General features: G+C 40.2%; 2 protein-coding genes across 2 annotated transcripts in view; one reads left to right on the top strand and one right to left on the bottom strand.

Moving 5' to 3' along the window:
• Positions 1 to 4,183: 4,183 nt before the first annotated feature.
• Positions 4,184 to 8,608, bottom strand: LOC148354587 (procollagen galactosyltransferase 1-like). Its single transcript, XM_088350885.1, has 4 exons — positions 8,531 to 8,608; positions 6,707 to 6,834; positions 5,833 to 6,039; positions 4,184 to 4,454 (listed from the first exon to the last, which is right to left on the bottom strand). Exons 1-4 carry the CDS (start codon positions 8,606 to 8,608, stop codon positions 4,184 to 4,186), a joined length of 684 nt encoding a protein of 227 aa, XP_088207011.1.
• A 264-nt stretch (positions 8,609 to 8,872) lies between these two features.
• The window catches only part of LOC148354586 (uncharacterized), a 162,727-nt gene continuing 148,348 nt past the window's right edge, over positions 8,873 to 23,251 (top strand). Inside the window, exons 1-6 of the mRNA XM_088350884.1 lie at positions 8,873 to 8,967; positions 9,012 to 9,118; positions 9,218 to 9,387; positions 9,432 to 9,590; positions 9,875 to 10,175; positions 10,934 to 11,793. Coding sequence (XP_088207010.1) covers positions 8,873 to 8,967; positions 9,012 to 9,118; positions 9,218 to 9,387; positions 9,432 to 9,590; positions 9,875 to 10,175; positions 10,934 to 11,793 — 1,692 coding nt within the window. The remainder of the gene's footprint in view (positions 8,968 to 9,011; positions 9,119 to 9,217; positions 9,388 to 9,431; positions 9,591 to 9,874; positions 10,176 to 10,933; positions 11,794 to 23,251) is intronic.

Here is a 23,251-nt window from a genome sequence, read left to right as displayed (position 1 = left end):
GCAGTTGTGTTTTTATAGTATTACCGTACTTTTATTTCATAGCACTTTGTAGTGTTTTTACAGTAGTATTAAAAGACTATTTGCTCGGTATAATTATTATACTGTATATGCAGTATTTTTAGAGTTGAATTTGTTGTAATATTCATTTGTGTTCGTCTTGCCGTAGGTCGCCCACCCCCGATCCGGGTGCCCAGCACCCCTATAGCTCTAAAACTCAAATCGGCCCTGCTTCTATGAGCAACAATGTCTTACATGTCGCCCCAAGCCACTTACAAGAGGAACCTGAAATGGCGGCCAACTGTTGCGCCAAGCCACTGGCATTAACGTCGAAACTGAACAATGTGCAAAAAAATTTAAAAAAACAACGACGTTACAAAACAGAGACGACAAATATTTAAAGTAAATCTCACATGAGTTTAATGTTATCCTTTCGTTTCTACGAGCAACGTTATCGGACTGCGGGACCTGAAATGGCGGCAACGTGTCGCCCCAAGATAATCGTTCAATTGATCACATTTACAAAGAAAATAAACGACGACAATACAGAAATGTCATCTACAGAGACGACGAACATTAAAAGTCAATCTCACATGCGTTTGAAACGTTATCCGCCGTTTCTCCGAGCAACATCGTTCGTTCAAGTGCGTCACACTTGAAAGGGGAAAGAGTTTCCAAACAAACTCACCAAAAGTCGTCCTGTTGAGATTTTTTTGTGTTCTTCACGAATCGCCTAATGGAAAAAAAATCAAGTTGCATTTTTTTGGGTGACCTGCAATGGCGACTGACGAAATGCGCCGCCTAATGTAAAAAAATTCAAGTTGCAATTTTTTGGGTGACCTGCAATGGCGACTGACGAAATGCACCGCCTAATGGAAAAAAATTCAAGTTGCATTTTTTTGGGTGACCTACAATGGCGACTGACGAAATGCGCCGCTCGGACGCTCGCGTTTGAATACGAGTGGGCGCGGCAAATGAAGACGCGCTCCGAGCGAAGCGTCACGTGACCGGAAATACGAAGCCTCGTTTCCGGCCGAGCTGGTCTAACCGACCTAATATATTATTTTGTCTTCATTCGGATCATAAAAAGGACTATGTAAATACTACAGAAATACTATGATTGAAAAAAAAACAATTACAGAATATTTACGACAGAAATATTTAAAAAAAAACTACAGTAATATTTAAAAACACGAAAGAAATACAACAACAATACTAGTATGGAAATACTTCAAAAATAATTCTACAGAAATACAAAAACACTACATTTATACTATCATACCAAGGTACTGCTACAGATATATTAAAACAGAAAGACTACCAAAACATACTTCTACAGAAGTATTATGACAGAAATACTACAGAAATACAATTACAGTAATACAATACTGTAGTGGGTTGTACATAATTCACCCACGGAACTATTGTTTAGTTAGCGAGTTCCTAGGGGGACTCTTAATTCGACCGGTTCTAGCCACTCTCGTGTGTTTGTTTTGGTTATCGCAAGTTTACATGTTATTAAAGCAGCGTCCGTTGGCACCTTTGTTTGACACTCCGCCTACGACTCCCGTCTCTGCTCGCTACAATACTAAGAAAATTCTACAGCTATACCACAAAGATTCTTTTATGAGAATACTACAAAAATATGATTGCAGAAATACTATAAAATATCACTGATGTAATACTATAAAATACAACTCTTCAGAATAGTCAAAAATTTTAACAAAAATGTCCTCTTGGCTAGAAAATAATGAGTTGTTACAACATACTAACATTCATGACAGCATATTCCTATTGTCATTTGATTTTACAGCCCCTGAGACACATCGGTAATTACATGACACCCCTGCAAAAATTGTTCCCCCCTATTAGATACGCTTTTTGATCATTTTGAATTGTGTTTACCGTATACGTGACACCTAGAAATATTTTTCTTTGACATGGAAAAGGAGACTCCAAAAAGTACTAAGCCATGTGAGCGGAAACCGTGCAGTGGAAAAGAGGCTTGCAAAGACACCCTGTCATCACAAGAGCAATTGGCACGCATGCTAGTTGCCGAACAAGCTGTTTCAAAAACCTTTTTGATTTTCATGATTTGGGGCAGTCGTTTGGAACCCGCTCACTCTCCGAATGAAAGAAAAGCATCAAAAGCGTCTTGTCTGTTTGCAACAGGTGCCCGTCGTGTCGTTCTTGAACGAAACGGCTTTACCGGCCGGCTCGCCGCCAGTCGAGAGCTGATTCCCTTCTAGATGATCTCTTTTTTTTCTTTTTACATTTTTGGCTTTTTTTATTTTGCTTTCGAATATGACTAAAACGGCTTCTTTTCCGCATTCGCAGTGTTGCAGAAATGAGTTCTTTGCTGTCCCATTCCGATGCTGAGATTATTATTCAAGCCCTACTCCCGATCTCCCCAAGTCTAGCATTAAGAGCCTGCAGCTGATACAAAATGCTGCAGCGGGGCTTTTAACTAAGACAAGAAAGTTTGATCACATGACCCCAATTTTGGCTTAACAGCATTGGCTCCCTGTATGTTTAAGATGCGACTTTAAGGTTCTGCTGGTATGATACAAAATGATGCATGGACCTGCCCCCTCATATATTTCAGATTGAATCCACCCCTAGGTTCCTGCCTTTGCGCAGAAAATGCCGGTCCGCTAGTGATCCCAAGAGCCGAGAACAAATCCGCAGGTACTGGTGCCCTCTGAGATTCCATCTGCAACCTCAGTGGAACGGTTGAAATCTAGGCTTAAAACACACTTCTATTCTATAGCTTTCGAAGGACCAATATTTGGTCTCGATGATGTCTGTGTACTGTCTGTCGATGCCCTTGCATCATCCCTTTTTGCCTGGTCGTCCTGGAAGGGGGATTCGCTTATGTGCGGCCCATTCTCAAAGTTTCTTGATTTCCTCATACAGTGCTAAGGTAGAGTTTTTCCATGCCCTCATGTAGGTTTTAGATCAGGGGATAGCGTAATAATAGTCTGTTCTATGTACAGCCATTTGGGACTTCTTGTAATTAAGGGCCAAAAAAAGGAAAATGACTCGACTTGAGTTGTCAAGTGTGCAGTCAAATGGCTGACAATCCCATTTAAACTAGGAGGGTGGGCTATGACAAAAACAACATTTTGTAAGCAGGGGTCGGGAAGGTATGGCTCGCGAGCCAGATGTGGCTCTTTTCACAAGTACATCCAGCTAGGTTCACTTTTTGAACACATTTAGGCCAGGAGTGTAACTCCTTGTTTCTACCAATAGTTGCAGGAGCGGTAAGAATGGTAAGAAGTATAGTCTTAAAGGATTCTTTCCGTCTCTCTTGGCCAATGAGATTCATCAGAATACGCATGCGAGTGTGATGTCTGCCTTCTACCATGACCTGGATTTTTATCCAAGCAAAAAGTTGGCGCAAATGATCATTAAACATCCTCAAACAGCGCCAAAAAACTTTGACGCCACTGGATAACTTCCTTACTGGAGAAGGAAATCCAACAAAGCACTATATGAATTACAATAGGTAAGTTAGTTTGTCAATGTATCCTTGTCAGTCAAAGACAAAAGGACAGATAAAAGACATAAACAAAAAAGAGAAAAATAAAGAGAAAGAAAAATAAAATAAGAGAGAAATGAAATAAAGACTGAAAGAGTGAGAGACAGAGACAGGAGCTGAAAAAACTCAAAACTCACCTTTTCAGACTTGCCTATTCTTGACCATATGCCTCACACACTGCCCCTTTTAACGATAATGTATTTAATTGGCTATTTAGGACTTGCTTGTTTTACTGTCTTACTCATATGTACAGCCACCTTAGGTGTCCTGAAAGGCGCTTCGACATACAATGTGTTATTATTATTATTATAAAACTAGAAAGACAAAAAGAAAGTGTTTTTTTGTTTTGTAAAAGAAAAGTACAAAAATAATCATCCTTAAAATGAGAAAATGTACAGTATCTGCCGGCAACATCGGAATCTTTTTCGACTCGACAATCGTTTTGGACATTCAATCGAGCGTCTTCTCGGTGTGTGCGATGCTTTATTTCTATAGGTTTTTGCTTTCAAACTGGAATGAGAAAAAAAAATGGATTTTTTTTTTTCGAGGTGAAAGAAAAAAACCTCCGGTTCTCATAGTCAATCAGACAGTTGAAATTTCGACGGAAGCCCCAGTCCGGTCCGTCACGTCGGTTCGGTCCGTCGCTCACAACTCGTCTCGGGCGCTCCAGTCATCCAGTTGGGACTGAGTGACGTCCGAATTCTGGGCCCGCGGGCTGATCAGGGCCTGTTCTTGAGTCTTTCTGGAATTGGCCCGGTCCCAGTCCGTCTTACTGGTCTCATTGTTCCAGACCACCGAGGTCTCCGTGTCGCTGATGTAGCCCTCGTCCCCCGTGTAATGAGTCGGGTAAACCAGCAGGGGCTCCGCCGAGAAGGCTCGGAGGTTGCTCTCCGGGAAGTGCTTCGTATAGTCGGAACTGAAAAAAAAATTGCTTCTTAACTTTCTTGTAGCCATAGACTCTTACAGATGCGCAAGACCCTTTTAGCTAGGCTGCCATGTGCTGCAATTGTCGTCTATAGGGCCAATCTCTTTGCTACAAATACACGCCCACTCTCCTTTTCTTAATCTTACATATTTGAATCTTTAAATCTTTATAGTCCTTTCATAGTGAATAACCTGCTTTTAATCCGTACATACTTGTTCCATACTATCCACATAATATTTATCGCACGACCGTGTCCTTCTTACATAGCCATATACCGTATATAGTTTGCTACTGCACTTTTATACATAAATATTTATATTTATACGCTGCTATGCACTTCGAGTTGGATGCAAACTGCATTTTGTTGCTTTGTATTTGTGACTTGTGCAATAACAATCAAGTTGGATCTCATCTAATCTATTCTTTCCAGCTACAGACTGTCAAAAGGAAGGAACCTCATACGACGTACCCTTCGTCCCCAAAGACACCCCTTATTTTCAGATCTTTGGACGACCTAAGCCGCCTGATATACTGAACTACGTCCACGATGAACATAACCATATTTGCCTAAGGGGACCTAATATATCATTTTCAGTGATCTTACACCCTTTTTGGGCCAAATTCAAGCCCATTTCCCAATTTTTCCAGTACCAATAAGAGAAGAAACCCAGTGCAGCTCAAAAGAATGGGAGCATTAACCTCAGTTTTAAACCCTTACTTTAGCCTCAACCTTATTTCGGAACCTTATATCCGTTTAAAACCTCAACTTGCAGCTCAAACTTTAGCCCTAACCCTGTTCCAAACTGTAAATCCCAAAATTCATAATATGGAGCTCAAACCCTAGTTCTTAAGCCTACACTTACACCTTACTCTAGCTGTAACCGTAGCCCAACCCTATTTAATATCCCTAAATTCAGTTTATTACCCTAATAGGGAGCTTAAACCTTAGTTCCCGAGGCTAGCCACAATCCAATTTTGGAATCATAAAATAAGTTTAAAACCCTTATTGGAAGCTCGAACCCCTAACTCCTAACCCGAGCCCAACACTTGACCTGAGAAAGATGGCAACAGATTCTAGCATTTACAAGTAATTCACCAAAAATTCAAGAACTTTTTAAACCTTGAAAACGCAGCATTCAAATTCAAGCAAGGATTTAAAGCTCCGCACAAAACCTGCATTTTGCTTTAATTGTGATCATTTCGAATTGATTTTTAAAAAATGTAACATGTAGATGTCTGCATGTATAGTTATTCATAAATGAGAGCTATTGTCCAGGTCACCAGGATGGGCCCATTGCGGGCCCCTTGCGATTCCAAATGCTGCACGCTCCTGATCTAGATAGACAAGAGAGTGTAGGGCTTTACTCACACGGGATGTTTGTCATACATGACCGGGAGGAACTCATCGACGGGGATGACTTTGTTGAGGGGCCGGGCCCCTAGGAGCTTTCGGGCCCCCGCCAGCGACAGCATGTAGCCCAACGTCCAATAGGAATAGTCGGCCTCAGCGAGGTTGCGTACGCCCGCTACAGACTTCTCCGGACGGTCCACTTGCATGCGTTTGCGACCGATGTAACTGCACAAAATCAAATATTCCCGCATCCGTTATCCCCCATGGCATATTGCTAAGAGCCCAGGCCAGAAGAGCGCATTTTCCTCTGGCCTTGTGGCTTTTTTTTTTTTTTTGCCGTTATTTACATGTAAAATGAACCCCCACCCTTTGTCCCCACTCCCATATTGCTGCCAGTGAGGACCAGCAGAAGGCACTTTTTTCTGTCTGTGTGCTGTTCTGGCCCAGCTAAGATTGGAAATGCAGTTGTAGCCATGATCCATTACGCCTAATCCACTATTGCTGAAAGCAGGGTCGGGCAGAGCTTCAGGCTGCCGAAATGTGCCGTTGTGGCCCACCTAAAATGAACTGCATTGTTTGGGCCGTGATCCATTATTCCTAGTAGACTATTGTTGCATGGCAGCTGTTTGCCCTTAAATGAGCAGCACCTGCGGGGACACAATCTGTTATCCGCAGCCAACTATTGCTGTGAGCGAGGGCGGACAGAGGGTGTTCTAAAATGGGAGTATCGGGGGCTACTTTTCTGATTTGGGCTTATCGCATGGGGTACTGGTCCCTACTAACCGTGAAAAACAAGGGATCCAAGTATTTGCATCCTGTTAATTTGGAAAAAGCAGATGAGAGATGCCAAAAGAGGATTTCTATCAAAGAAAGGAACAAAGTGAATTCTCACATGAGATCCCAGTCCAGTCGGTTTGTGGTGACCTCCTGCAGCAAAGCCTGCAGACGGCGCTTGAAGAAAATCTCAAAGCGGAGGTCGTCCTCAATCACCAAGGACGTTCGCAATGCGCGATCGACTATCTGCAAAGTCAAAAAACTTCAGAATGCGGAAAATGATTTGTACATGTTGTGGATTTGAAGAGGAAAACAGGGAGATGAGAGTGTTCTGCCAGAAGAGCTATTCACTTCAGATTCAGATTCAGATCTACTTTATTGTCATTCTAGTACACGTGTATACAGAACGAAATGTCGATACATCTGACCCGCACAGTTTCCTTGAATGTACAGATATAAATAAAATGTTGTATTGAGTTGTAGTATTGAGTGCTAATAATATACTAAATAATTATGGCTATGTATAGTATTTTACAGTAGCGCAAATAGTGCAAGAGGAGTAGCCAACCAGATGTGCAAATTGGGCAGTCAGGTAAACAAGTCAGGTAAACAGAACAATAACACTGTAACAATAACGCTGTAAGTACAATAGTGCAGAGAAACAGATGTGCAAGGAGTGGCTAGCTATAAAGAACTGCCAGTAGTGCAAAAAGTCAAACAGAACCCACAGATGTACAGATTAGCAGCAGTTTAGATTTACTATGTGTTTCAGTGACCATTTAACATTCTAATGGCCAGGGGGACAAGACTATTGTGGAACCTGGTGGTCCTGCACCGCACACTGCAGTACCTCTTCCCAGAGGCTAGCAGAGTGAACAGTTCATGATGGGGGTGAGAGGGGTCCCTGATAATGTTCTTAGCTTGGGATAGGCAGCGCTTCTGGCCAATGTCCTGAATGGAGGGAAGAGAAGTCCCGATGATTTTCTCTGCTGTCCTCGTCACCCTCCTCACGTCTGTCAGTGAGGAAGTCCAGTAGCCTTAACAGGCTACAGGGCAAACACTTCCTGCCACTGGCAGAGACGACTCACAAAACCGGCCTTGTTCATTAAGGTCATTTGGGCATGAAATGGAGAAGATCATTCCTGGGTTTTCTGTAGCTGTGAAGCCTGATACGCATCGGTTAGAGACATTTCTCAAATTAGGCACAACGATAAAGAATCCGTCGTTTCTCTAAGAAATGACAACGTTGCCATCTCTATTCATCTCCGACTCCATTTTCCCCCACACGCTTTCTCTTTTGTTGAGTAGACATGCGCGTTTCTCGGGTCAACAATATCCTTTGTTCTTTCTTTTGATTTAATTTTCCTTGCCGTGTAAATAAATCGTAGTTCATAAGAATCAAACCGCGTGCATTATTTATTTGTGCGTCTATACTATTTTTCTATTGGACTGATCGATCATTATCCAAATAAAAAAATCTGTACCTTAAAGCTAAAAATACTAAATGTTGTGAGAATTGCTTCCTTCTTAAAATTACAGGGACAAAAAAAAAAAAAGACTATTTGGGAACTCATTCAGGTGGTAAATCGTGAGCACCACCAGCTGGCCGAATCAGTAACCACTGAGTGAAGTTCTAAAAGAATAAATGAATAGTATTTAGAGCAATTTTCTCTTCACTCCAATAGTAGAAAAATAAAGAAATTGGAAAATTAAGCATGGTTTATGATAATGAGATAGGATCGGGTGTCACCTGTACAACTAGACCACTAGAGTTTAATTGTTCATCAGGCTATTTTTACGGAGCCCGAAACACTGATTTGCATATCGCATTTTGTTTTGCATTCTGATTGTCAAAACAATCTCTTCATTTCTTCACCCGTGCCTCAATAAAAAAGTATTTTTTTCTGTTTCCGTCTTTGGCGTGAAGACAAAATTTTCTTACCTCGTTCCAGATGTCGTAATGGGAGAGGAAGCACCGGGAAACTGGAGGGGATTCGGCTAACCAACTGGCTGGAGGCATTCGAGGTGGCAACTAGATGGGCTAAGAAAAAGTTGGGCAGACGATTACATCCTTCCACAGTAGAAATCGCACTAGAAACGGCCACCGGGAGTCTGGAAGCCAGAAGAGACACAACTCCAATCTCGCAACCCGAGGACCCCTTAACATCTTTCTACACCACCAACAGATTTGCAGCCCTAACAGATTCGCCACCACCCCCACCTCCAACAAAAACAAGAAGCAACACCACGACAACTCAGAACCAGGATGAGTGGCCCCCACTGAATGAGACAAACGAACGCGAGGGGACGAGGACAACGGGGAATCCCCGGGGGCTCCCGAGATCAAGAGGAACACCAACAACTCGGAACCAAAACCAGGTAAGTAAAGACAATTTTAACTACACTGTCTCTCCTTCAGACAGATCCTGCGGTCTCCCTCGGGGACCTTCGCTGAGGGAGACACCTATCAGTCCTGTTCAGTGGCCTTCACCTAGTGGGACGGACGAGCGCGAAGGGACGAGGACAACGGGTAGGCCCAGGGGGCTCCCAAAGCCACAAGGAACACCAACAGCTCGGAACCAGACCCAGGTAAGTAAAGACAATTTTAACCACACCATCTCTCCTTCAGACAGATCCTGCGGTCTCCCTCTGGGACCTTCGCTGAGGGAGACACCTATCAGTCCTGTTCAGTGGCCTTCACCTAGTGGGACGGACGAGTGCGAAGGGACGAGGACAACGGGGAGACCCAGGGGGCTCCCAAAGCCACGAGGAACACCAACAGCTCGGAACCAGACCCAGGTAAGTGGAGACAATTTTGACCACACTGTCTCTCCTTTGGACAGATCCTGCGGTCTCCCTCGGGGACCTCCACTGAGGGAGACACCCGAGCCCGAGGGAACGAGGACGGCAGGGAGTCCCACGGGACCCCCGGAACCACAGGGAACACCACCGAGACAGGAAAATTGAAGAGGAGAAGAAACCTTTGGGCGACAAGACGACAGGTGTCCTAAGCCACTTCCACAAAGAACACAGAGGCCCACGCGAACCTCCAATCCTGTCTCTACAACCCTAACCCTAACCACACCCAACCCCAGCCACAGCCTCTTTCACCCAAACAAACATCCAAGAACACCTCGGAAGATTCAAGAATGGACACTCACAGACGTCAAACCAAATCTAATTTTGGGAGACTCCAATCTCTCGGGGATAGAATCCTACTCCAGAGAGGACCTCCAAATTGACAGCTATCCCGGAGCAACATTTTACCACATGGCACATCTTCTAGAAAAAAACTCCACGGAATTACAAGGTACAGAGGGTCATTCTGTCGGTTGGAATAAACAACAGGGAGCAACAACCTAAGAAGACAGCGGTTAAACAGCTCCAGATGATGGTAAAAAACACCAAGGCCACCCTCCCAGCAGCTGAAATCTGGATACCGCTGATCAACTACTCACAGCAACTAGAAGACCTCCATAAACTCAACCTGGAGGAAATCAATGACCACATCTCGAGGAACATGCCATGCCTCCCAAAACTCCCAGAACGGGACTTCCACACCACCGAGGACGGGATCCACTGGACAGGTAAGACGGCAGAAAATATGTTGGAACACTGGTTACACAATTTAAACTAGACACCCCCACGAACCCAAATAGGGAGGGGTATAAGAACATCATTCTACTAGCTCAGAACTTCACACCTACACAAAACCAGATTAATGTACTCGAAAAGGGCTTATCGTTCGTCCCCACGGTAGATATTAGGAGGAGGCAAAAGGAAATTCTGAGAGGTGAACTACAAGATTTCCACCGAAAGCTTAAATTAGCAGCCTTCTTCAACAAGTCAGAAGATTCAGAACAAAAACATTTCATACCAAAATCTAATTGGGAACCAAGCAACAATCAAATCCCTAACATAATAACACAAGTGATTGAGGATAACCAAAACCTAATTAACACATTAAACCCGCAGTCTCACAGAGACAAAGATAACCTTGGCAAAGGAGAATGTGAGGCTCTCTTTCAATTGGCTAACAACAAACAGATAGTTATTAAACCAGCGGACAAGGGTAGTGCAATAGTTATCCTAGACAGAACACAATATATATATGAAGCACACAGACAATTAAACAATACGTCACATTATAAGAAATTAACAAAACCAATATACCCAGAAACAGCCCAGAAAATAGAAGATATCCTACAAACACTTCTAGAAAATGAATATATAACTAAGAAACAAAAACGCTACCTAATAGGGGAAGAGAAAGCCAGACCCCGTAGATTTTACCTGCTACCTAAAATACACAAACCACCACTATCGTGGACTATTCCGTATGAAGTGCCGACAGGAAGACCAATTGTCTCAGATTGCGGCAGTGAATCCTACAGGATCGCGGAATACATAGACCACTTCCTCACTCCACTATCCACAAAACATAATAGCTACATTAAAGACACATATGATTTCGTAAACAAAATAAAACAGATTAAAATAACGCAGGACACAATCTTATTTACCATGGACATAGATAGCCTCTACACAAACATAAACACGGTCGCAGGGTTAACAGCAGTAAAGCGCTGGATGGAAAAATACCCGGACGACAAACGCCCAGACACAGAATTACTACAACTACTAGAAATTAACCTCACTAGGAATGACTTTGAATTCAACAAAGAATTCTACTTACAGATTAGTGGCACAGCCATGGGTAAAAAATTTGCACCTGCCTATGCTAACATTTACATGGCGCATTGGGAGGAAACAGCTTTTGAAAAATGCGACAAACTACCCACCAATTATTTTAGGTACTTAGATGACATTTGGGGAACATGGACACATAGCAGAGAGGAATTCAACCAATTCATAGAAATCCTCAACACACACCATAGTACAATTACGCTCAAACATTCTACAAATGACCACCAGATAGATTTTCTAGACACAACCACTTACAAGGGACCCTCATTCACTCAAACACAAACTTTAGACACTAAGGCCTTCTTTAAAGACACAGACACACATGGACTCTTACACAAAAACAGCCTTCATCCAAAACACACCTACAGAGGCTTAATAAAATCACAGTTGCTCAGATTCCACAGAATCTGCTCGCACGATACGGACTTTGAAAAGCCCACCCAAACCCTTTTCAAGGCACTGAGACCAAGAGGATACTCAAGATCTTTCCTCAGGCAGGTCCGTAAAACATTTTTAACCACAGGGCAACGAGACACACAGAAAATTATCCCACTAATTAGTACCTACTCAGAATTTAGCCAAATTGCTAATAGAAAAATTAGACAAAATATAAATCAGACACTACAGAACACAAGCATAATCCAAGATTACAAAATCATCTCAGCCTTTAAAAGAAACAAAAATCTCAAAGATTACATAGTAAAAAGTAAATTACCAGAAATCAACATAACACAAACGCAGGGCCCCACATTCTACAAACAAGCCACCACAGTTAGGAACACCGTCACCAACACAAACTACCTAATTAAACAAACAATCACACCTACTACGGAAAACTGTATATATGTCATAAAGTGTAAACACTGTGACATTAAATATATAGGAGAGACAGGAAATTCTATCAGATGTAGACTAGCACAACACATTTACAACATTAAGAACCTTAAACAAAGTAATACACATCTTGTCGCACACTTCATTCGACATGGACTACAGGCATTACAAATATGGGGCCTAGAAACAAATAGCAATTGGACTCAAAAAGACAGACGTAGGGCAGAAAAAGGCTGGATAGGAAAATTAAACACTTTCTTCCCAGATGGACTAAACGAACGCAGGTAAGACAAGAAACGCTCCAATTTCCTGAATGGCCAGCGCTAATAAGACTTGGTTTCCCAAGAACCCCCAAAATTTTTTTTTGAGGGACCTTGGGAAAGTAAGATTGCCTCAAAAACCTAACCCTAACCCTAACCCTAACCCTAACCCTATCTTTGTGTTTTTTCGACATTTTCGACATACTAACCCCTTTTTTTTTTTTCGACATTTTCGACATACAAACCCCTTTGTGTTTTTTCGACATTTTCGACATACTAACCCCTTTGTGTTTTTTCTTATTTTTCGAAATACTAACCCCTTTGGGTTTTTTCTCCATTTTCGACATACTAACCCCTTTGTGTTTTTTCGACATTTTCGACATACTAACCCCTTTGTGTTTTTTCTTATTTTTCGAAATACTAACCCCTTTGGGTTTTTTCTCCATTTTCAACATACTAACCCCTTTGTGTTTTTTCGACATTTTCGACATACTAACCCCTTTGTGTTTTTTCAGCATTTTCGACATACTAACCCCTTTGTTTTTTTTCCACATTTTCGACACACTACCCCCCCTTACGTATTTTTCGATATTTTCGACATACTAACCCCTTTGTTTTTTTTTCCACATTTTCGACACACTACCCCCCCTTACGTATTTTTCGACATACTAACCCCTTTGTTTTTTTTTCGACATTTTCGACACACTACCCCCCCTTACGTATTTTTCGATATTTTCGACATACTAACCCCTTTGTTTTTTTTTCACATTTTCGACACACTACCCCCCCTTACGTATTTTTCGATATTTTCGACATACTCACCCCTTTGAGTTTTTTCCATATTTTCGACTAACTACCCCCCCTTACGTATTTTTCGATATTTTCGACATACTCACCCCTTTGTTTTTTTTCAACATTTTCGACACACTACCCCCCCTTACGTATTTTTCGATATTTTCGACATACTAACCCCTTTGTTTTTTTTCAACATTTTCAACACACTACCCCCCCTTACGTATTTTTCCATATTTTCGACATACTAACCCCTTTGTTTTTTTTCCACATTTTCGACACACTACCCCCCCTTACGTATTTTTCCATATTTTCGACATACTAACCCCTTTGTTTTTTTTCAACATTTTCGACACACTACCCCCCCTTACGTATTTTTCGATATTTTCGACATACTAACCCCTTTGTTTTTTTTCCACATTTTCGACACACTACACCCCCTTACGTATTTTTCGATATTTTCGACATACTAACCCCTTTGTTTTTTTTCCACATTTTCGACACACTACACCCCCTTACGTATTTTTCCATATTTTCGACACACTACCCCCCCTTATGTATTTTTCCATATTTTCGACACACTACCCCCCCTTACGTATTTTTCCATATTTTCGACATACTAACCCCTTTGTTTTTTTTCAACATTTTCGACACACTACCCCCCCTTACGTATTTTTCCATATTTTCGACATACTAACCCCTTTGTTTTTTTTCCACATTTTCGACACACTACCCCCCCTTACGTATTTTTCGATATTTTCGACATACTCACCCCTTTGTTTTTTTTCCACATTTTCGACACACTACCCCCCCTTACGTATTTTTCGATATTTTCAACATACTAACCCCTTTGTTTTATCCCACATTTTCGACACACTACCCCCCCTTATGTATTTTTCCATATTTTCGACATACTAACCCCTTTGTTTTTTTTCAACATTTTCGACACACTACCCCCCCTTACGTATTTTTCGATATTTTCGACATACTAATCCCTTTGTTTTTTTTTCCATATTTTCGACACACTACCCCCCCTTACGTATTTTTCGATATTTTCGACATACTAACCCCTTTGTTTTTTTTCCACATTTTCGACACACTACCCCCCCTTACGTATTTTTCCATATTTTCGACATACTAACCCCTTTGTTTTTTTTCAACATTTTCGACACACTACCCCCCCTTACGTATTTTTCGATATTTTCGACATACTAACCCCTTTGTTTTTTTTCCACATTTTCGACACACTACCCCCCCTTACGTATTTTTCGATATTTTCGACATACTAATCCCTCTGTTTTTTTTTCCATATTTTCGACACACTACCCCCCCTTACGTATTTTTCGATATTTTCGACATACTAACCCCTTTGTTTTTTTTCCACATTTTCGACACACTCCCCCCCTTACGTATTTTTCGATATTTTCGACATACTAACCCCTTTGTTTTTTTTCCACATTTTCGACACACTACCCCCCCTTACGTATTTTTCGATATTTTCGACATACTAACCCCTTTGTTTTTTTTCAACATTTTCGACACACTACCCCCCCTTACGTATTTTTCGATATTTTCGACATACTCACCCCTTTGTTTTTTTTCAACATTTTCGACACACTACCCCCCCTTACGTTTTTTTCCATATTTTCGACATACTCACCCCTTTGAGTTTTTTCAACATTTTCGACACACTACCCCCCTTACGTTTTTTTCCATATTTTCGACATACTCACCCCTTTGAGTTTTTTCCACATTTTCGACACACTACCCCCCCTTACATATTTTTCCATATTTTCGACACACTACCCCCCCTTACGTATTTTTCCCACATTTTTGACACACTACCCCCCCTTATGTATTTTTCCATATTTTCGACATACTAACCCCTTTGTTTTTTTTCAACATTTTCGACACACTACCCCCCCTTACGTTTTTTTCCATATTTTCGACATACTCACCCCTTTGAGTTTTTTCCACATTTTCGACACACTACCCCCCCTTACGTATTTTTCCATATTTTCGACACACTACCCCCCCTTACGTATTTTTCCACATTTTCGACACACTACCCCCCCTTACGTATTTTTCCCACATTTTTGACACACTACCCCCCCTTACGTATTTTTCCATATTTTCGACATACTAATCCTTTTGTTTTTTTTTCCATATTTTCAACACACTACCCCCCCTTACGTATTTTTCGATATTTTCGACATACTAACCCCTTTGTTTTTTTTCCACATTTTCGACACACTACCCCCCCTTACGTATTTTTCGATATTTTCGACATACTAACCCCTTTGTTTTTTTTCAACATTTTCGACACACTACCCCCCCTTACGTATTTTTCGATATTTTCGACATACTAACCCCTTTGTTTTTTTTCCACATTTTCGACACACTACACCCCCTTACGTATTTTTCCATATTTTCGACACACTACCCCCCCTTATGTATTTTTCCATATTTTCGACACACTACCCCCCTTTACGTATTTTTCCATATTTTCGACATACTAACCCCTTTGTTTTTTTTTAACATTTTCGACACACTACCCCCCCTTACGTATTTTTCGATATATTCGACATACTAACCCCTTTGTTTTTTTTCCACATTTTCGACACACTACCCCCCCTTACATATTTTTCGATATTTTCGACATACTAACCCCTTTGTTTTTTTTCCACATTTTCGACACACTACCCCCCCTTACGTATTTTTCGATATTTTCGACATACTAACCCCTTTGTTTTTTTTCCACATTTTCGACACACTACCCCCCCTTACGTATTTTTCGATATTTTCGACATACTAACCCCTTTGTTTTTTTTCAACATTTTCGACACACTACCCCCCCTTACGTATTTTTCGATATTTTCGACATACTCACCCCTTTGTTTTTTTTCAACATTTTCGACACACACCCCCCCTTACGTTTTTTTCCATATTTTCGACATACTCACCCCTTTGAGTTTTTTCAACATTTTCGACACACTACCCCCCCTTACGTTTTTTTCCATATTTTCGACATACTCACCCCTTTGAGTTTTTTCCACATTTTCGACACACTACCCCCCCTTACGTATTTTTCCATATTTTCGACACACTACCCCCCCTTACGTATTTTTCCATATTTTCGACATACTAACCCCTTTGTTTTTTTTCCACATTTTCGACACACTACCCCCCCTTACGTATTTTTCGATATTTTCGACATACTCACCCCTTTGTTTTTTTTCAACATTTTCGACACACTACCCCCCCTTACGTATTTTTCCATATTTTCGACATACTAATCCTTTTGTTTTTTTTCCATATTTTCGACACACTACCCCCCCTTACGTATTTTTCGATATTTTCGACATACTAACCCCTTTGTTTTTTTTCCACATTTTCGACACACTACCCCCCCTTACGTATTTTTCGATATTTTCGACATACTAACCCCTTTGTTTTTTTTCCACATTTTCGACACACTACCCCCCCTTATGTATTTTTCCATATTTTCGACACACTACCCCCCTTTACGTATTTTCCATATTTTCGACATACTAACCCCTTTGTTTTTTTTCAACATTTTCGACACACTACCCCCCCTTACGTATTTTTCGATATTTTCGACATACTAAACCTTTGTTTTTTTTCCATATTTTCGACACACTACCCCCCCTTACGTTTTTTTCCATATTTTCGACATACTAACCCCTTTGTTTTTTTTCCACATTTTCGACACACTACCCCCCCTTACGTATTTTTCGATATTTTCGACATACTAACCCCTTTGTTTTTTTTTAACATTTTCGACACACTACCCCCCCCTTACGTATTTTTCGATATTTTCGACATACTAACCCCTTTGTTTTTTTTCCACATTTTCGACACACTACCCCCCCTTACGTATTTTTCGATATTTTCGACATACTAACCCCTTTGTTTTTTTTCCACATTTTCGACACACTACCCCCCCTTACGTATTTTTCGATATTTTCGACATACTCACCCCTTTGAGTTTTTTCCATATTTTCGACACACTACCCCCCCTTACGTATTTTTCGATATTTTCGACATACTCACCCCTTTGTTTTTTTTTAACATTTTCGACACACTACCCCCCCTTACGTATTTTTCCATATTTTCGACATACTAACCCCTTTGTTTTTTTTCCACATTTTCGACACACTACCCCCCCTTACGTATTTTTCGATATTTTCGACATACTAACCCCTTTGTTTTTTTTCCACATTTTCGACACACTACCCCCCTTACGTATTTATCGATATTTTCGACATACTAACCCCTTTGTTTTTTTTCAACATTTTCGACACACTACCCCCCCTTACGTATTTTTCGATATTTTCGACATACTAACCCCTTTGTTTTTTTTCCACATTTTCGACACACTACCCCCCCTTACGTATTTTTCCATATTTTCGACATACTAACCCCTTTGTTTTTTTTCCACATTTTCGACACACTACCCCCCCTTACGTATTTTTCCATATTTTCGACATACTAATCCTTTTGTTTTTTTTTCCATATTTTCGACACACTACCCCCCCTTACGTATTTTTCGATATTTTCGACATACTAACCCCTTTGTTTTTTTTCCACATTTTCGACACACTACCCCCCCTTATGTATTTTTCCATATTTTCGACACACTACCCCCCTTTACGTATTTTCCATATTTTCGACACACTACCCCCCCTTACGTATTTTTCCATATTTTCGACATACTAACCCCTTTGTTTTTTTTCCACATTTTCGACACACTACCCCCCCTTACGTATTTTTCGATATTTTCGACATACTAACCCCTTTGTTTTTTTTCCACATTTTCGACACACTACCCCCCCTTATGTATTTTTCCATATTTTCGACACACTACCCCCCTTTACGTATTTTCCATATTTTCGACACACTACCCCCCCTTACGTATTTTTCGATATTTTCGACATACTAACCCCTTTGTTTTTTTTTAACATTTTCGACACACTACCCCCCCCTTACGTATTTTTCGATATTTTCGACATACTAACCCCTTTGTTTTTTTTCCACATTTTCGACACACTACCCCCCCTTACGTATTTTTCCATATTTTCGACACACTACCCCCCTTATGTATTTTTCCATATTTTCGACATACTAACCCCTTTGTTTTTTTTCAACATTTTCGACACACTACCCCCCCTTACGTATTTTTCCATATTTTCGACATACTAATCCTTTTGTTTTTTTTTCCATATTTTCAACACACTACCCCCCCCTTACGTATTTTTCGATATTTTCGACATACTAACCCCTTTGTTTTTTTTCCACATTTTCGACACACTACCCCCCCTTACGTATTTTTCGATATTTTCGACATACTAACCCCTTTGTTTTTTTTCAACATTTTCGACACACTACCCCCCCTTACGTATTTTTCGATATTTTCGACATACTAACCCCTTTGTTTTTTTTCCACATTTTCGACACACTACACCCCCTTACGTATTTTTCCATATTTTCGACACACTACCCCCCCTTATGTATTTTTCCATATTTTCGACACACTACCCCCCTTTACGTATTTTTCCATATTTTCGACATACTAACCCCTTTGTTTTTTTTTAACATTTTCGACACACTACCCCCCCTTACGTATTTTTCGATATATTCGACATACTAACCCCTTTGTTTTTTTTCCACATTTTCGACACACTACCCCCCCTTACATATTTTTCGATATTTTCGACATACTAACCCCTTTGTTTTTTTTCCACATTTTCGACACACTACCCCCCCTTACGTATTTTTCGATATTTTCGACATACTAACCCCTTTGTTTTTTTTCCACATTTTCGACACACTACCCCCCCTTACGTATTTTTCGATATTTTCGACATACTAACCCCTTTGTTTTTTTTCCACATTTTCGACACACTACCCCCCCTTATGTATTTTTCCATATTTTCGACACACTACCCCCCTTTACGTATTTTTCCATATTTTCGACATACTAACCCCTTTGTTTTTTTTTAACATTTTCGACACACTACCCCCCCTTACGTATTTTTCGATATATTCGACATACTAACCCCTTTGTTTTTTTTCCACATTTTCGACACACTACCCCCCCTTACATATTTTTCGATATTTTCGACATACTAACCCCTTTGTTTTTTTTCCACATTTTCGACACACTACCCCCCCTTACGTATTTTTCGATATTTTCGACATACTAACCCCTTTGTTTTTTTTCCACATTTTCGACACACTACCCCCCCTTACGTATTTTTCGATATTTTCGACATACTAACCCCTTTGTTTTTTTTCAACATTTTCGACACACTACCCCCCCTTACGTATTTTTCGATATTTTCGACATACTCACCCCTTTGTTTTTTTTCAACATTTTCGACACACACCCCCCCTTACGTTTTTTTCCATATTTTCGACATACTCACCCCTTTGAGTTTTTTCAACATTTTCGACACACTACCCCCCCTTACGTTTTTTTCCATATTTTCGACATACTCACCCCTTTGAGTTTTTTCCACATTTTCGACACACTACCCCCCCTTACGTATTTTTCCATATTTTCGACACACTACCCCCCCTTACATATTTTTCCATATTTTCGACATACTAACCTCTTTGTTTTTTTTCCACATTTTCGACACACTACCCCCCCTTACGTATTTTTCGATATTTTCGACATACTCACCCCTTTGTTTTTTTTCAACATTTTCGACACACTACCCCCCCTTACGTATTTTTCCATATTTTCGACATACTAATCCTTTTGTTTTTTTTCCATATTTTCGACACACTACCCCCCCTTACGTATTTTTCGATATTTTCGACATACTAACCCCTTTGTTTTTTTTCCACATTTTCGACACACTACCCCCCCTTACGTATTTTTCGATATTTTCGACATACTAACCCCTTTGTTTTTTTTCCACATTTTCGACACACTACCCCCCCTTACGTATTTTTCGATATTTTCGACATACTAACCCCTTTGTTTTTTTTCCACATTTTCGACACACTACCCCCCCTTACGTATTTTTCGATATTTTCGACATACTAACCCCTTTGTTTTTTTTCAACATTTTCGACACACTACCCCCCCTTACGTATTTTTCGATATTTTCGACATACTCACCCCTTTGTTTTTTTTCAACATTTTCGACACACTACCCCCCCTTACGTTTTTTTCCATATTTTCGACATACTCACCCCTTTGAGTTTTTTCCACATTTTCGACACACTACCCCCCCTTACGTATTTTTCCATATTTTCGACACACTACCCCCCCTTACGTATTTTTCAACATTTTCGACACACTACCCCCCCTTACGTATTTTTCCCACATTTTTGACACACTACCCCCCCTTACGTATTTTTCCATATTTTCGACATACTAACCCCTTTGTTTTTTTTCCACATTTTCGACACACTACCCCCCTTACGTATTTTTCGATATTTTCGACATACTAACCCCTTTGTTTTTTTTCCACATTTTCGACACACTACCCCCCCTTACGTATTTTTCGATATTTTCGACATACTAACCCCTTTGTTTTTTTTCCACATTTTCGACACACTACCCCCCCTTACGTATTTTTCGATATTTTCGACATACTAACCCCTTTGTTTTTTTTCAACATTTTCGACACACTACCCCCCCTTACGTATTTTTCGATATTTTCGACATACTAACCCCTTTGTTTTTTTTCCACATTTTCGACACACTACACCCCCTTACGTATTTTTCCATATTTTCGACACACTACCACCCCTTATGTATTTTTCCATATTTTCGACACACTACCCCCCTTTACGTATTTTTCCATATTTTCGACATACTAACCCCTTTGTTTTTTTTTAACATTTTCGACACACTACCCCCCCTTACGTATTTTTCGATATATTCGACATACTAACCCCTTTGTTTTTTTTCCACATTTTCGACACACTACCCCCCCTTACATATTTTTCGATATTTTCGACATACTAACCCCTTTGTTTTTTTTCCACATTTTCGACACACTACCCCCCCTTACGTATTTTTCGATATTTTCGACATACTAACCCCTTTGTTTTTTTTCCACATTTTCGACACACTACCCCCCCTTACGTATTTTTCGATATTTTCGACATACTAACCCATTTGTTTTTTTTCAACATTTTCGACACACTACCCCCCCTTACGTATTTTTCGATATTTTCGACATACTCACCCCTTTGTTTTTTTTCAACATTTTCGACACACACCCCCCCTTACGTTTTTTTCCATATTTTCGACATACTCACCCCTTTGAGTTTTTTCAACATTTTCGACACACTACCCCCCCTTACGTTTTTTTCCATATTTTCGACATACTCACCCCTTTGAGTTTTTTCCACATTTTCGACACACTACCCCCCCTTACGTATTTTTCCATATTTTCGACACACTACCCCCCCTTACGTATTTTTCCATATTTTCGACATACTAACCCCTTTGTTTTTTTTCCACATTTTCGACACACTACCCCCCCTTACGTATTTTTCGATATTTTCGACATACTCACCCCTTTGTTTTTTTTCAACATTTTCGACACACTACCCCCCCTTACGTATTTTTCCATATTTTCGACATACTAATCCTTTTGTTTTTTTTCCATATTTTCGACACACTACCCCCCCTTACGTATTTTTCGATATTTTCGACATACTAACCCCTTTGTTTTTTTTCCACATTTTCGACACACTACCCCCCCTTACGTATTTTTCGATATTTTCGACATACTAACCCCTTTGTTTTTTTTCCATATTTTCGACACACTACCCCCCCTTATCTATTTTTCCATATTTTCGACACACTACCCCCCTTTACGTATTTTTCCATATTTTCGACATACTAACCCCTTTGTTTTTTTTTAACATTTTCGACACACTACCCCCCCTTACGTATTTTTCCATATTTTCGACATACTAATCCTTTTGTTTTTTTTCCACATTTTCGACACACTACCCCCCCTTACATATTTTTCGATATTTTCGACATACTAACCCCTTTGTTTTTTTTCCACATTTTCGACACACTACCCCCCCTTACGTATTTTTCGATATTTTCGACATACTAACCCCTTTGGTTTTTTTCCACATTTTCGACACACTACCCCCCCTTACGTATTTTTCGATATTTTCGACATACTAACCCCTTTGTTTTTTTTCAACATTTTCGACACACTACCCCCCCTTACGTATTTTTCGATATTTTCGACATACTCACCCCTTTGTTTTTTTTCAACATTTTCGACACACACCCCCCCTTACGTTTTTTTCCATATTTTCGACATACTCACCCCTTTGAGTTTTTTCAACATTTTCGACACACTACCCCCCCTTACGTTTTTTTCCATATTTTCGACATACTCACCCCTTTGAGTTTTTTCCACATTTTCGACACACTACCCCCCCTTACGTATTTTTCCATATTTTCGACACACTACCCCCCCTTACGTATTTTTCCATATTTTCGACATACTAACCCCTTTGTTTTTTTTCCACATTTTCGACACACTACCCCCCCTTACGTATTTTTCGATATTTTCGACATACTCACCCCTTTGTTTTTTTTCAACATTTTCGACACACTACCCCCCCTTACGTATTTTTCCATATTTTCGACATACTAATCCTTTTGTTTTTTTTCCATATTTTCGACACACTACCCCCCCTTACGTATTTTTCGATATTTTCGACATACTAACCCCTTTGTTTTTTTTCCACATTTTCGACACACTACCCCCCCTTATGTATTTTTCCATATTTTCGACACACTACCCCCCTTTACGTATTTTCCATATTTTCGACATACTAACCCCTTTGTTTTTTTTCAACATTTTCGACACACTACCCCCCCTTACGTATTTTTCGATATTTTCGACATACTAAACCTTTGTTTTTTTTCCATATTTTCGACACACTACCCCCCCTTACGTTTTTTTCCATATTTTCGACATACTAACCCCTTTGTTTTTTTTCCACATTTTCGACACACTACCCCCCCTTACGTATTTTTCGATATTTTC

Source organism: Urocampus carinirostris, chromosome 13 (assembly GCF_059441175.1).
Source record: "Urocampus carinirostris isolate Australia breed hairy pipefish chromosome 13, RoL_Ucar_1.0, whole genome shotgun sequence".
In the NCBI taxonomy this organism is placed as follows: domain Eukaryota; kingdom Metazoa; phylum Chordata; class Actinopteri; order Syngnathiformes; family Syngnathidae; genus Urocampus; species Urocampus carinirostris.
Note: the sequence above shows the minus strand (reverse complement) of the source record. Positions and strands in the feature narration are given on the sequence as shown.